Source organism: Mirounga leonina, unplaced genomic scaffold (genome assembly GCF_011800145.1).
Source record: "Mirounga leonina isolate KUSES-001 unplaced genomic scaffold, KU_Mleo_1.0 Mir_200, whole genome shotgun sequence".
Taxonomy (NCBI): domain Eukaryota; kingdom Metazoa; phylum Chordata; class Mammalia; order Carnivora; family Phocidae; genus Mirounga; species Mirounga leonina.
In genome coordinates this window covers 2,630,063-2,646,245 of record NW_023270503.1, presented here as the reverse complement: position 1 = coordinate 2,646,245, position 16,183 = coordinate 2,630,063, and the positions used below count along the sequence as shown (strand labels likewise).

General features: G+C 42.1%; 1 protein-coding gene across 5 annotated transcripts in view; it reads left to right on the top strand.

Moving 5' to 3' along the window:
• VPS53 (VPS53 subunit of GARP complex) overlaps positions 1–16,183 on the top strand; it is a 141,018-nt gene that overhangs the window by 8,082 nt on the left and 116,753 nt on the right. For 4 of the 5 annotated variants that reach the window (XM_035027615.1, XM_035027614.1, XM_035027616.1 and 1 more), the window contains exons 3-4: positions 4,006–4,055; positions 5,532–5,598. In XM_035027615.1, coding sequence (XP_034883506.1) covers positions 4,006–4,055; positions 5,532–5,598 — 117 coding nt within the window. Of the gene's footprint in view, positions 1–4,005; positions 4,056–4,892; positions 5,450–5,531; positions 5,599–16,183 lie in introns of those variants that run through there. The other variant, XM_035027617.1, reaches the window with a different exon arrangement.

Below are 16,183 nucleotides of genomic sequence, written 5' to 3'. Positions count from 1 at the left end.
GCAGGGAGCCTGCTTCTCCCTCTCCCCCTGCTGTGCTCACTCTCTGTGTCAAATAAATAAAACCTTAAAAATTAAAAAAGAAGGGACGCCTGGGTGGCTCAGTCGGTTAAGCGTCTGCCTTCGGCTCAGGTCATGATCCCAGGGTCCTGGGATCGAGTCCCGCATCGGGCTCCCCGCTCCACGGGGAGCCTGCTTCTCCCTCTGCCTCTGTCTCTCTCTCTCTCTCTCTGTCTCTCATGAATAAATAAATAAAGTCTTTAAAAAAAAAAATTAAAAAAGAAGGAATCAGGGAATACTTTTCAATAATTAAAACATTTTTAAATGATAAAACTGTACAACCGCATTATAACTAAACTAGATGGGTGATTCTCAAAGAGGAGATGTATCACCTCCAGCCAGGGTCACCAATCTGGATTCTTCTTTGTTGTTTCTGAGCCTTCCTGCCTGGCATCTTTAATGGCATAAAAGTCCCTCGAGTAAATGTGGACTGATTTATTTTAACTTTTCTACTATGGTCATTTAGGTTGTTACCTGCTCCCTTAAATGCAGTTGAATATCTGAAGGCGTACATATTTTGAATTATTCTTAGAAAAATTGTTACGGCTTAAGCAAGAACTTCATGTTTAAGGAGTATAAATTTAAGAATTGGTTACTCTGCCACCCAAATCAATATTTACTGTGGTGGAATGACCTCCAAGTTATATTGTTAAGTGAAAAAAGTATGATGCAAGACAATGTACATTATATAAAGGAGGGGACATAAATTATGGACATGCTTTAGATACATAGACTGTTTCTGGGGAGCTACAAAAGAAACCGGCTCAGAGCCATTGCCTGTCTGCAGAACTGGGTTAGACGGGCAGGACAGGGGCAGAGGAAGCCTTGCTTTTCACTATTTCTCCTCTTGTACTATTTGCATTTTTGGTCATGTCCATGTTTTACCAATTTCAAATAGATTACTATTTTTTTTTAAGATCTTATCTATTTATTTGAGACAGGGAGGAAGAGAGAGAGAGAGCACCAGTGGTGGGGAGGGGCAGAGGGAAAGGGAGAAGCAGGCTCGCCACTGAGCAGGGAGCTCGACTTGGGCCTCGATCCCAGGACCCTAAGATCATGACCTGAGCCGAAGGCAGACACTTAACCGACTGAGCCACCCAGGCGCCCCTAGATTACTGTTTTAAATTTTGGTGTAATTATCCATTCTCAGAAAACATACAAGAATTGTATATCGAATTCATGGCTACCTTTCACCCAGATTCTCCAAATGTTAACATTTTTAAATAGTTCATTTTAAATACCAAAACAAAAAAATGTTTTTAAAGGAATGGGTTCCAGCAGAGATAGTCACACTGTTATGCCCAATTTACACGTGAGGAAGCATAAATTCCGAGAGGCTGAACGGCTTGCCCTCTGTACATGGAGCAGGTTTGTAGTGGCAGAGCTGGGCCAAATCTAGGTCCTCCGACAAACAGCTCCTGTTACCACAGTGGTGACTTATACCCAGGCTGGTTTCAGAGTGACTTGACAGCAGATTCCTCAATTAAAATAACTTCTCTTTTCTGAGAGTCATCTTCACCTCAGTCTGGATTTCTGAAAATTCTGAGTAACCACTGCCTTTGTCAAAACAGTAGACAAGATGTAAATGGCCTGGTCTGACATCTCAAACACTGAGACCTGGTTCTTGGCAGGCTCCCGGCCTCCTCCTGCCACTAAACCACATTGTGTTTATAAACACAATTCCTATATCACCCCCGATTCCTTCTCAGGTAAAATATCTGTTGAGGGAAAGGGAAAGAGGAGTTATAAAATTATATTTTGACAACTTGAGTTAAAATGGAGCTATAAAATTGTACTATCTCTATACCACTAGGGGGCACCATTACCTCGCATTTTCTGCTGGCTAAGGTTGGAAATCGTCCATTTGTTTTTGTCATTGTCTTAAAAATAGAAATAATGTTATTATAATTACAGTAGCAATGTGTAGCCAGTGTAGAGCAATTAGTAAATACTTATAGGCAAAAAGAAGAAAAAAATTAAAATCCTTTCTTAGATTACAACTACTGCTACTGATTTCATAGTTTACAGCTGCTAGTATAGGTTACAAAGCTACCAATGTCTGTCCTTCCAGACATTTTTTCTAATGGACCTACAAATTCAGAAAAAATAGATTTATTTATTTATCGAAATATAATATATTGCAGACACCTACATAAATCATAAATATACAACTTGATGAATTTTCACAAAATGATTACAGCCATGTAATCACCATTCAGATCAAGAAATAAGACACTAGGGGTGCCTGGGTGGCTCAGTTGAGCATCCACCTCTTAATTTTGGCTCAGGTCATGATCTCAGGGTCCTGGGATTGAGCCCTGTGTGGGGCTCTGTGCTCAGCTTGGAGTCTAAGATTCCCTCTCCCTCTCCCCACACTCGCTCCTGTGCTTTCACACTCTCTTGCTCACTTGCTCGCTCGCTCTCTCAAATAAATAAATAAACAAATAAATAAAATCTTAAAAAAAGGGAGGGTGCACCTGGGTGGCTCAGTCAGTTAGGCGTCCAACTCTTGGTTTTGGCTCAGGTCATGATCTCCTGGTTGGGAGATCCAGCCCTGCATTCAGCTCCATGCTCAGTGGGGAGTCTGCTTCCCCTCTCCCTTTGCCCCTCTTCCTGCTTGTGCACTCTCTCTGTGAAATAAATAAAAAGAAGACATTAATACATCTTTTTAAAATTTTTTAAAAAGACACTGGGTGTTATACATGAACAATGAATCATGGAACACTACATCAAAAACTAATGATGTAATGTATGGTGATTAACATAACAATAAAAAATTTAAAAAAAATTTTTTTAATATATCTATTTGAGAGAGAGTGTTGGGGGTGCAGAGGGAGAGAATCTCAGAGAATCTCAAGCAGACTCCCCTCCGAGGGCAGTGCCCACCCTCGGGCTTGATCTCAGGACCCTGAGATCATGATCTGAACCAAAATCAAGAGTCAGGCACTTGGGCGCCTGGGTGGCTCAGTTGTTCAGCGTCTGCTTCAGCTCAGGTCATGATCCCGAGGTCCTGGGATCGAGCCCCGCATCGGGCTCCCTGCTGAGCAGGAAGCCTGCTTCTCCCTCTCCCTCTCCCACTCCCCCTGCTTGTGTTCCCTTTCTCGCTATGTCTCTCTCTGTCAAATAAATAAATAAAATCTTAAAAAAGAGTCCAGCACTTAACCGACTGAGCCACCCAGGTGCCCCTATCTTTAGATGGACCCTTCTTGCCTCCTCACAGTAACTACCTTCTTCAGAGATAACCGCTATGCTGCTGGCTTCTAACATGAGAGAATAGTCTCATTCATTTTTGAATTTTATATGTATGGAGTCGTACAATATATGCTCTTGTATCTGGCTTTTTTTGGTGCAAAATTATATTAGTAAGATTTATCCTTGTTGTTATGTGTTGTAGTCATTTGTTTTTGTTCCTGTATTTTGTTTTATGAATTTGTCACAATCCTATATACCAGGGATTGGAGAACTTTCTATAAAGGGCTGGATAGTAAATATTTTAGGTATTGTGGACCATTCTGTCTCTATTGCAACTATTCACCTCTACCTTTGTAGCTCAAAGGCAGCTGTAGATACGTAAATGAGTGGGCATGACTGTGTTCCAATAAAACTTTATTTTCAAAAACTAGATACCAAGATGGAATTTGCAGTAGTTGCCAACAACTGCTATACTTTTTTTTTTTAAGATTTTATTTATTGATTTATTTATCTATTTAGAGAGCAGGGGGAGGGGCAGAGGGAGAGAGAGAGACTCTCAAGCAGACCCCCCCTGAGTGCAGATCTCGACATGGCTGGATCTCTGTTTTTGTTTGTTTCTTTTTTTAAATAAAATTGTGTCACACTATGATGAAATTTTTTGACATATCATAAATAGTCTTGATAGCTCATCATTTCTGTAAAAAGAGGAACTCTAGAAAGTGAAATAATAGCTGTCACTTTCCTTCTTTATTGTAGTCTCTGGCAAACATAGATGAAGTCGTGAACAAAATTAGACTGAAAATAAGGTAAGTAACACCATATGATTATTAATAATTAATGGAAAGTATGCTGTTAATTTAGTTAATCACGTTCTGGATCACACTTACCTGTTAAAACACCGAAATCTCAAGTTTGCTGTTTATGACAATTTTTTAAAAAATAATTCTTTTATCTTGGTTTCCATATGAACCTCATGGCAAGGAATTTGATTCTTTCATCAGTCTTCGATTATTTATAAGTAGGGAAGGAAGCTTTAACCATTCAAAATGGTTGGTCATAAAAGGGGGCAAAAGCATTTCTACTGTATTTTTAATAGTTTTATTTCCTTAGCAGATTTACCTTTTTTTTTACTCCCAAGGCTTAGATAAAAGGATGGGCATATACATGTATCCCTTGGCCACGTACCAGCTAACAGGATGGTCAGATCTGCTGGTTGGCATTTGTGGTAGCCCAAGATTAAATGTTGTGATTAATCTAGGATGTGCTTGTCAGAGTTAGACATCAAGTGTCCTTCCTGCCTAGTAGCCTTTTTCTGGTTTATCCACATCTGGATTTCCAGTTTTGATATACAGCAGATGGTCAATGTCTGTTCACTGTAATTAATATTATAGTGGTTGATGTCATTACTTCAAATACATTTTTGGGGAGTTTTTTTGTTTGATTTTTGATGAGGAGAAGCCTTCATTTTGAATCCAGGGGATGGTTTCTTTTTCCCTTACAAGCTTTGGGTCTTTCAGTGAAGACCTTTGCCATGAATATATTGTTTAGTTGGACGCCTCTCATTGTTTTGATGGACTTCAGCTATAACAATCTTAGTAGAGACTGCTAAGTTGTCCAGGATTTGCACAGAAAATGGGAATTTCCTAATGATCCCAAATCACTGCAGACTGGTTATTTTCAGCTTTCTCCCAACATACCTTTAAAAGATTCTTTATATGAAAAATGAAATTGATCTAAATTTCTCTGGCTGAGGTGCCACTAAATGGTCGCTGTGGGAGCCAGAGGTCGCAGACCCACTTACCACACAGCTTGCACAATCAGGGCCCAGAGGGTGAAGCACTGATGTCATGTGGCACTCTAGCTCCTTAACCCTTTAAGGTTTCTGAGGAAGTTACTGAGGATTTTGTGTGGGGTAATTTGAATTCTCTGACTTGTCCCCATAAAGTTTCAGCAACATCGTCATCCCTGGTTTTCTCCACTGAAAAATACTAAACGTTACATTGGCCCGTTTGGACAGCTCTGAATATTAAGTAAGAGTAGCCTTTTTAAAAGACAAAGACTCCTCCTCAGTCTGCGCTGGGCTTGGCTTCTTACACTACTGTTACTGCCTTAGCAAGGGTCCGGGGCCCCAGTCTTCCTTATATCGCTCAGACTTGTTTGGTTTTCTGGACAAGTAGTTGCAACCAGCAGAAGTTGATGGGTAAGTTATCACCTCTTTTTCTTTTGGTCACCCTAGGATGGAGGTTGTTTTAATGATTCTTATCCTTTAACTTTTTCACTAGGAGACTGGATGACAATATTCGAACTGTTGTAAGAGGTCAAACAAATGTGGGGCAGGATGGCAGGCAAGTAAGTAACTTATTCATACTCTCCAGATTTCTTCATGACCCAACAACCAAATGACCAAAATGTTGATCCGCCTGCTTGTAGAGAGCACTTTCTTACTGAGGTGTCCCACACGCAGCAGGAAATGTGTCTGACTTGTCCCACTAATACCAGACCAGCAGTGAGCTCTCTCACTCAGTGTCTGCACAACCAGGAGCACACATAGCTCACCCAGGCCAAGGCCACGCAAGCCCAAATGAGAAAACCAAAGTTGTCTTGTCTTTCTCCTCAGTGTCAAGACATACATTCATTTCAAAGTTTTATAGTTCTTTTTGGATCTAACGGAGGAGGGCAGTTGCAAGGGAATGAAGGGGGAAAGGAGTGCATGGGGTGGAGGGATTCGTCCGTGACTGAGGGGCCAGAGGTTATCTCTTCACCATTTTCCTTTTTATTTGGATTCTGTTCTGTTTAGGCGTCGTATTTCAAAATTTGCTGTCATAACAGAGGTGTTGAGCACACCTTTTGTAGTCTTCCTCTCATGCTGTGTCTACTCTTCCTTTCAGTACTGAGTCAGGTCGCTGTGTGCCTCCGTAGTAGCTTCAGTTCTGGTATTTGTCCTCTTTGACATTTTGTAGTGCAACTCATTTCTTAAAATATACATTTGTGCTACCCAAATTTGGGGAGGAAGGGAGGTAATCATCCTACGAATAAATGTCCTGATCTCGCATACTCCTCTTTCTTCCACTAGGAGCTTACCGGTGTTAGGAGTCTTTTTCTTTTTCTTTTACATTTTTAGTTTTATCCATGTCCCTATTTCTCCTACATTTTGTGGCTTTCTTTTCCTCCTAATAATCATCTTCCATTGGCCTGTTTGTAAGTATCTACCTTCTTCCTTGTTGTCATCATCATCAGTATTTCTTATAGACATATTAGTGTCCTATAGCTGACCCAATTTCCTGGTCCCTGCATGGTTCTTAGTCCTTATTGCTTTGTTTTTGTCATTTAGGTTTCTCCCGTGAAGCACCACTTCACAGGTGAGGCCTGTGTACATGGGGCCCTGGGAGGTAATTAAAGAGTAACAAGGTAGGGGCGCCTGGGTGGCTCAGTCATTAAGCATCTGCCTTCGGCTCAGGTCATGATCCCGGGGTCCTGGGATCGAGCCCCACATCGGGCTCCCTGCTCAGTGGAAAGCCTGCTTCTCCCTCTCCCACTCCCTCTGCTTGTGTTCCCTCTCTCGCAAGAGTAACAGGATAGTTTGCAAACACTCCAACCTCCTTCTGCCCTTTAGCTTTCCTCCTATATGTCTGGCCGTGTCATCTACCTCTTCAAAAACCTCAGTGGACTCTGTCTACCGAATTAAATCCAAATGTCTTTGCTTGGCATTCAAGGCCTCAATCCGCTTTTCCAGTTTTGCATCCTGCTGAGATCCATCCATACAGAAGACTCAGTGCCCTACAAGCACGCCCTCTGCTTTCTGAACCCATGTACTTCTTTTTGCCTAAAATTTTCTGTCCTCCTTTTCTTCTAGTAACTTCATCTCAAAATCTTAACCTAAGGCCCAGCTCAAATACAACTTTCTCCATGAAATTTTCTATTTAGCTCAGCTGGACATACAAAAGGAATCAGAATTTTAGATGTAGAGGGGACTTGGAACTCATTCTACAGATGAGCAGATTCATCCTGATATCCCTCAACTAGATGTATATCCTTTCTGCCCACAAACTCCCAGGCCTATGCCCATACTTTCCATTTGACTTTCATGGTCTCCTTTGACTTAACTAGTGAACACATCTTGTCTCCTTGACTAGTCTATAAGTTCCTTGAGGCTAGAACTGAATCGTCCTTATCTCTGTATTTCTCTCAACACATAGTTCACATGCAGTAATTTTATTCAACTGTATTGAATATTTGGTCTGTGTGAGACTAAAACAAAAGCCCTTTACCATAGAACATCATTATGATCAGTGTGTGTCCCCATAAAGCTGTTGAGAGCCTGATTAGTGTGTAACTAGTCCTGAATGACTACTATTTGAAATAATAACACAACTCTTTAGTGTGATTCAGCCTACGCTCAGAGTGGCTCACGAAAATACTTATGGGAGTCTCAGGTATTTCAAATTCCAAGAATGGGAAAATAATATGAATGATTCATCAGGATTTTTTGTTGGGTCATGCTATGTATGTTTTAACCAGTGGTCACAAACTAGCTAGCAGTGGTGGAGAGTCAGGCCCCAAATTAGACAGCAGGCAGGAATGTTGGCCTTCCCCACCTTCCCATATTAATAGGTTACAGGTTGCTGCAGCAGGGCAGGTCGTATTTCAGAGAGCAAGACCACATTTTCAAGAATGTTTAGATAGCATTTCAATCTGAGGTGGAGTTTTGTGTTCGTCTCCTTAGAATCCAGACAGAAAGGAAGCCCAGAAGAAATAATTGCTTTTCCTGTCATCCCCTCCATCTGTCTTTTCCAGCAGTTTGTAACACAAGCTGAGGTCGAGACTTTTTTTTTCCAGGGAGCTTTTGGGTCCCATCCTTCTCAACTCCAAGGGGTAAAAGTCTTGCTATCCACCCGGCTGGCTGGTGGTTTGCTGAAGAGAGACTCTTATTTGACTGGCACAGACTTGGGAGAGTTATAGATGTTCCAAAATACAGAGTTTTATAGGTCAAGAGGCCCCAGATTCCCCTCTTCCCTGGAATAGAGGAAAAGTCCGCCTTCAGAACTTGTTTCCTAAGCTTCTGAGGAACATTCGGGAGGAGGGCAATATTACGGACCGGAGGACATGTCATCTTGATTATGTTCAACCAGAACTGATGTGCTTTTTAATCTGTAAAGAAGGGGGAAATGTTTACTTCCTGTTCACAGTGTCTTAAAAGATATTTTTAGTAAAAATTTTTGAAAAGCGGTGCTTCTCACTACAAAATTATTTCTGAGGAGGCAGTGATTGAGAAATTGAGGACACAGTAAGGCACTTTCTTTGATTTTTGAGATTTCTGAAGTACCAGCTGCCTGGTTAGCACTCTGTTCCACATTTTGGAGAGCCTCTGATTGTTGACCACCTCCTACATGGCAGACTTGAACTGGTTTAGTCTGTGACCTCTTCTAACCAGACTGTGATGCTCATACAAAGTTAATACAGCACAGAATTCTCCCCATTTTCTTCTGCTGAAGTCATCAGGCAAAAGCTTTAATTAAATGCCCACATGTTTCAAACTTTGTGGATAAGATGAGTCAATTCGATTAATACAGGATCTCATATGCTCTGAACCTTCTGCAGCTTCCCGAGAATTAAAACAGACGGCTTGACTGTGGGTAGAAAGAGGTGAATAGAGGAGCGGGTTGGAAAAAGAAAAGGTTGGCATGTGATGTTTCAAGAGTGGCCAAAGCTTGACCAATTCCCAGTGTGCTCACTGAGAAACACCAAAAGCATCAGCCACTGGGCTTCTGTCTCTGTAGTGGAGCTTCGCTGTACTGTTACTATTGCAGCAGAGTAAGATTAAGATTCGGAAGGGGAAGAAACTGTTAATTGCCATCTCCAGCTCAGCTCACCAAAAGTTGATTGTAAGAAGTTTTAAGTATCCATAGTACAATCTTGCACCCAGTTCAGGAATCCTTTCTATGACAGCCCTGACATTTCATTGGCCTACTTCTGCTTGGACACTCACGGTGATGGGCAGCTCACTATGTTGTTGATGTACAGGACAGTCTCAGTCTATTCCAGTTTCGAATAGCTTTAATTGTAAGAAACTTCTTTCTTAGACTGAACTGAAATAGTAAAATAGATCTCATTGTAACATCTCATTGCTCTAGTTCTGCCAGCAGGATGGGTGTAAGCCTAATCCCTTTTCCTCATTATAGTTTCTAAAATTTTAAGTGGATATTATGTTCCTTTCTTAGTGTTCCTTTTTCTAGGCTAACCATTCTTAGTTTCTTCAGCTTTATGATCTGATTTCCAGACCCTTTATCATCCCGGTTGCCTTGCAGTTTGTCAACATCATTTTTAAAATGTGGTTCCTGGGGCGCCTGGGTGGCTCAGTTGGTTGAGCGACTGCCTTCGGCTCAGGTCATGATCCTGGAGTCCCTGGATCGAGTCCCGCATCGGGCTCCCTGCTCAGCGAGGAGCCTGCTTCTCCCTCTAACCCTCCCCCCTCTCATGTACTCTCTCTCATTCTCGCTCTCTCAAATAAATAAATAAATCTTTAAAAAAAAAAAAAATGTGGTTCCTGGCCAGGAGTAGACATACTGTGTGGACACACAGTGGGACGGCTTACCTCCTTGTTCTGCACTGGGGCTGTTAATGTGGGAATTGGGGTTCAGGGGGACTGAAAATTATTATTAATTCCTGAAATTAATTATTCGTTTTTGTATGAGTAGATTTATTTCTTGAGAGAGTACTCATTGATTTTTCTAAATTCTCTAAGGAGTGTGTGACTCTTCAAAGGTTAAGGACCACTGGTTTTAGACACTGTTCTCCCCTTACCTTGGGTGCAATTTTTGGCAGCCGTGTCACACTGTTGGCTTCTGCTGACAGTCGAGTTGGCAGTTCTCTGAAACCCCCAGGTCAAGAGTTGCAAACAGATGTCCACAGAGCTAAGAAAGTGATCTAAATGGCTTCAGCAGGCCAGTGTGCATCCACATGTATCCCATGGGCGAATGAATGCCCTGTCTAAAGGGGACAGCCACAACCCAGTTCAAACCAGCTGTGGTCAGGCCTGAATGCAGACCCGGAGATGCCAGATCTATCAGTTTTTCAAGAGAAGCGGAAATCCGGATTTTTATGTGACTCTCCAGATTTTTAGATGTTGGCTTATTGTCTTTCACAAATACTGCTAAGGCCAAACAAAATACATCTATGCCAACAGTTTGCAACATCTGCCCCAGGTCTTTTTGCATATGAACTACTTTTCAACTTTTCCCTCCTCTGTTTAAGAGATTCTTTTTTTTTTTTTTTTTAAGATTTATTTATTTGACACAGAGAGAGAGACAGCTAGAGAGGGAACACAAGCAGGGGGAGTGGAAGAGGGAGAAGCAGGCTCCTGGCTGAGCAGGGAGCCCGACGCGGGGCTTGATCCCAGGACCCCGGGGTCATGACCTGAGCCGGAGGCAGCCGCTTAAGGATTGAGCCACCCAGGCGTCCCTAAGAGATTCTTTTGAGATCAAGTGCCGGACTTTATGTGTGTCCCCCCCGCCGCACCCCCATTTCATCTTGCTAGTTTTGCTTAATTGTCCCAGCCAGTTGAGGCCTTTTGGAATCTTGATAACCTCCCCGTTTTATCATTAGCAGACTTGCCAGGCATGCCTTCTGTGTCTTCATTCACATTGTAGATGAAAAGGTTGAACAGGATGGGTTCAGAGCCATGTGGCTCTCACTATGAAAGACTTATTTTTCTCTTCCTTATCCTCATTTTGGTACAAAGTGCCAGCCCCAGAAAACAGAATTTCTTCCTGTCCTTGGTATCTGTCCAGGGCCATGTTCTTAAATTTTCCATGTCTCCGTTTTCCTCAGAAAAGGGGACTAATCATACTTGGCCTTCTCTATTCATGGAGATATAAAGATTTATTAACTAAATTAGTAAAGCATGTTGCCTTCCAAGGAGAAAGTGTTCTTTGCTTTTCATCCTCAAAATTAGCCTATCATCTAATTCAGGCGTTAGAATGAAAATAACTGCTCCCCCAAGACCCTGAACTAGGTAAATGGTGGGATTTCACAGCATAACATTGATCTTCATTATGTGGGGCTATGAATTTGTATTTGTCAGCTCTCTAGCAGGATGGTTTGAATTTTTCCCCTCTATTACTTCAAATTTATTCTCTCATCCTCTCTTTGGGAGGAAAACAAAGCCCAATGATGGAAGAAAATAAATGGCATTACTATTAAAGGGACTATAAATAGTTTGAAAAGGAAGGGGAGGGGGCATGTCACTCGCTTCCTCCTGCTGGAACATACTAAATCTAAAGCAATTGAGCTTTTAAGGCATATGCTCAAATTTTTCCATTAGTGACCGAGAATGGTTAGGCATTTTTTGTTTCTTTTACATTTTTTTTAAAATTATTTTTTTCAAAATGTCCACAGAAGATACTAACCTTCAGAAATTGCTAAGACCTTAGAATGACCTAGGAGTGCAAGAAGCACTATGACCACCCAGTGGGGCAGTGCTGGAGTCAGGTTGTGAGGGTTCTCGGGGCTCTGTGCCTTGCCTGCAGCCTTTTGTAGGGGAATGGGGCCCCTGGTTTTGATCAAGGCTCCTCAACCAGGATTTCTGACATCTGGTGCAGAGGTCAAGGTTGGTTTGCCTTTATTTGACAAGTTGACTCTGAGTGAGTGTTCACTTTGGCCTGCTTGTAGAGCGCTGCTGACTGTAGTTGAGACAAGGACTTGTAGTGACTGGGCCGGTCTTAGCACTGTGCTTCATCCTGTTTACTGCCCGTTTTGGCAGAGTGAGTTGGCCGCTGCGTATTGGAACCTCTCGCCACTTGTCTTCTAAAAATCTCTGATTTTAAAACAGCCGCTAAGGAATTCAAACAGCTGTCGTCTCTCTCCTCTGTGTGCAGTGAAGGACTGAGTATTTCATTTGAATTCTCCAAGGGTTGGGGTGATTGGACGTTGTCACTGATGTAATGTTGGATGGCAGCCTGGGTCAAGTGAAAAAACTTTTGAATTTAAATTTTGGCTCTGCCACTGGGTGTGACTTTGGACAAGTTACTTAGCTTCTCTGAGCCTCAGGTTCTTCATCTGTTATAAGGAGAGAATCGTACTTCCTTGAGGGTGGTGGGGCTCAGTGTGCCTAGCCAATGGCCAATCTGCTGCCGTGGATTATGATGTCACCCACTGGAATATCCTAATGCTGTGCGTCCAGGCATTGGTCACGGTCCTGGGGCTTTTCCATCAGCTCCACTCGTTTCCATTCCTACTCGCCTTGCTTCAAAGCAGCTGTAGGTTTACTTGCTCTGAAAGCCTCCCTACTGTCCCTCAGTGCACTGTTGTCGGAATGAAAATTACAGCACAGCTTCCCCGTGGTCCAGAGTATTTGCTGTTCCATCAGAGGTGCCAAAAGGCTCTGTTCTCTTGTCCTGTCCTTAAGACCTGCATCTTCTGTTTTCTGGGCTTGCCCCTCACCCAGGGTTCTAAAAACGGCTTCTGAGAGATGGCTTTGAGCAATGGTTCTCAGGGCTTCAAACCTCTCCTACAGCGCCCACTAATGTCCTCCACTGTCTCTGCATCATGAGAGGAGGCTCTTCCCAGTTTCCCACGCTGCAGTTTTTCTCACAAGCACGCAGCAGAGCTCTTGGGAAGGAGCCCAAGAGTGGCTGTGCAGCGCTGTGCGTGTGCAGCTCCCGAAGGTTCTGTTCTGATGCACTAGCCCCGCATTAGGCCACTAGTAATTTGTTAGAAATTTTAGTTGATTCCTTCCTGTCTGCTTGAACAGCTTTGCCACATAGGAGGCGACCAAGGGCTTTTAAAGTAGCATGGTATGATAAGTTCATTAAAAAGATTTTAGATTCCACGTTGCAGCTAATCGTTAAGAATCTACCAGTTTTCAGGTTTTGATGTAGTTTCAAGGAGGATTATCAACAAGCACCTGAAAAAGGTATTAAAATATTTCTTTCTTTTCTAACTACTAATCTGTATGAAGTCAGATTTTCATCATATTTTCAACCACAACAACATATCACAGCAGAGTCCATACAGAAACATACACGCGAGTCCAGCCGGCCTCTCTTAAAGTAGACACCGAAGATGATTGCAAAGGCGCAGAAACAGTGACACTGTTTTCAAGAAATTTGTTTTGTTTGGGGGGGAATAGAGTTTTGTGGGTTTTATTTAAGATTTTATTTATTTATTTGATAGAGAGAGAGAACACAAGCGGGGGTGAGGGGTGGGAGAGGGAGAAGCAGGCCTCCTGCCGAGCAGGGAGCCTGATGCGGGGCTCGATCCCAGGACTCTGGGATCATGACTTGAGCCGAAGGCAGACGCTTAACCGTCTGAGCCACCCAGGTGCCCCATAGGGTTATTTTTTTTTTTTTAGATTTTATTTATTTATTTGAGAGAGAGAATGAGAGAGAGAGAGCACATGAGAGGGGGAGGGTCAGAGGGAGAAGCAGACCCCCTGCTGAGCAAGGAGCCTGATATGGGACTCGATCCCGGGACTCCAGGATCATGACCTGAGCTGAAGGCAGTCGCTTAACCAACTGAGCCACCCAGGCGCCAGGGTTATTTTTCATAAAAATATGTTATTTATGTTAACACGTAATGAGCTTATTGTTATTTTTAAATGGATTAATAGATAAATGGTTTTTAACCAACTGAGCCACACAGGCGCCCCTTTTTATTTATTTATTTATTTATTTATTTATTTATTTGAGAGAGAGAGAGAGAGAGAGAATGAGAGAGAGCACATAGATGAATGGTTTTTAAACTTCTCAGGATTAATTTCCAGTATGGTATATATCAATAGGTACAGTCCACAAAAACAAAATCTCTTTGGGGCCCTCAGTAATTTCCAAGGAAATGAAGGGACCCTGAGATAAAAAGTTTTAGAAACGCTCTTTCTGAGTTAAATAAGTAGGGATCTCAGGCAATTTTTTTTTTTTTTAAGATTTTATTTATTTATTTGTCAGAGAAAGAGGCAGCAAGCGAGCACAAGAAGGGGGTAGCACACAAGCAGGGGAAGCACTCAGTAGGGAGCCCGATGCGGGACTCGATCCCAGGATCCTTGGATCATGACCTGAGCTGAAGGCAGAGGCTTAACCGACTGAGCCACCCAGGCGGCACCCCCCACCAAGGCAATTTGTTCTTGATTTTTATGACAGTGACTCTGATTAGTATATTTGTTCATTCACTCACTCAGTAAATATTGAGTGAGTGCCTTCTGTGCGTTGGGCACTATTCTAGGCATTGAGGATAATGCCGACAAACTAAGCAAAGAGACTCGAATTGTGACGTTTACTTGTTTCCGGATTCTGTGGCTGTTAAGGAGTTAGACCTGTGACCTTGGTTCACTAAGCATGTTTGCCAGAAAACAGATACAGAAATTTTTCACATGACTTTTCAGCTTCTACTGGTAGTCATATGGCTTTTCCATCTCATCAATTAGCTTAGCTTTTTGTTTTGCTTTTTTTTAAGATTTTATTTATTTGAGAGAGTGCGAGAAAGTGAAAGAGAGAGCATGGGGGGTGGCAGAGGGAGAGGGAGAAGCAGATGAGCAGGGAGCCTGACACGGGGCTCCATCGGGGACTCTGGGATCATGACCTGAGCCGAAGGCAGACGTCCAATTACTAAGCTACCCAGGTGCCCCTTGGTTTTGTTTTTTAATATTTAACCCTACCTGCTGCATCACTATATATTGTCCTTTTAATGTATTCCTGAGTTCTGGCATTTTAATCTGGGATTTGCATTCATATTCAAAAACTTCATTCCTTTTTTATGACTGAATAATATTCCGCTGTGTCATATACCACATTTTGTGTGTCTGTTCATCTGTTCGTGGGCACTCGGGTCATTTCCACCTTTTGGGTGTCGTGAACAATGCTGCAGTGAACATTGACATACAAATATCTCTTTGAGTCCCTCCTCTCAGTTCCTTTTAGTATATACGTAGGCATTGAATTGCTGGATCATACGGTAATTTTTAATCATTTCAATATTTAATTTCTTTGGGCACATTTTTTCCCACATTGTTCTGAACTTTAATAGATTTATTTTTCCACTAGACAAGCATACGTTCCTATTTTATCTTCATTTAATCCATAGAGACTGTGTGTTTCAGATTAGCTGTAAAGTCATATAAGTTTTTGTGTTCAGTACCTACTAACGGTAATGCTGCCCCCTCCAACCAGGAAAACCACGCGGATTCTTTCTTTTAGCTAGCAAGTCCAGCAGTCGGACTCTTTCCTCCCTGACCTTAGAAACACATCCAGTCCCACTTGCGTGCAACATGACTACTGAAAATGGTTTTAGGAAAATAGTGTGCCAAGAAGGAACACTGAAGTTTATTCTTCTTCTGAGCCATCTCCATATAAATTGGCACTCTTCAGGAGCCAAGCAAGAAGGTCAAGCATAACTTTTGCCATCTGCTTGTTTCCATGTTAAAGGCAGTCACAAGTTTAAACTAGAGTCTCTGCATCTAAAGAGGAAAATGCTATTCGTCACTACTGTAACTGCTCTGGCTATTACTGAGGTTACTCTTGCTTTTGACTGCTAGTAGTTAGTGATTTTGAAAGGAAAATTCCACCTTAGTTTGAGGTTGCACATTAGAAAAATTGCTGACAGGGCAAAGCTTTCTGGGTTTCAGGTCCTTAACATACTAAGTCATTCAGATACATTTAAACAATGGATGGAAATTTGAAACTCTGTCTTCATGTAATAACCTGACCTCCTTTTTCCTCTTCCTTTTTTTGTCCATGGAAATACAGAGTTTAGAACAGAATGAGTTCAGTGGTGTGGTTGCTCTGTCATCCTTTCCATTTATAAATCCCTGTGAGTCTGTAATACAGCTATAAAATTTCCTTTCCTGTAATTTGGTCTCTGAGGTCTCCTCTAGACGGAGATTAATTTTGTGAAACTAAAGATAATGCTTTTTTTAGTCTGCTTTGGTTTGGTGCTCTACAGTCAT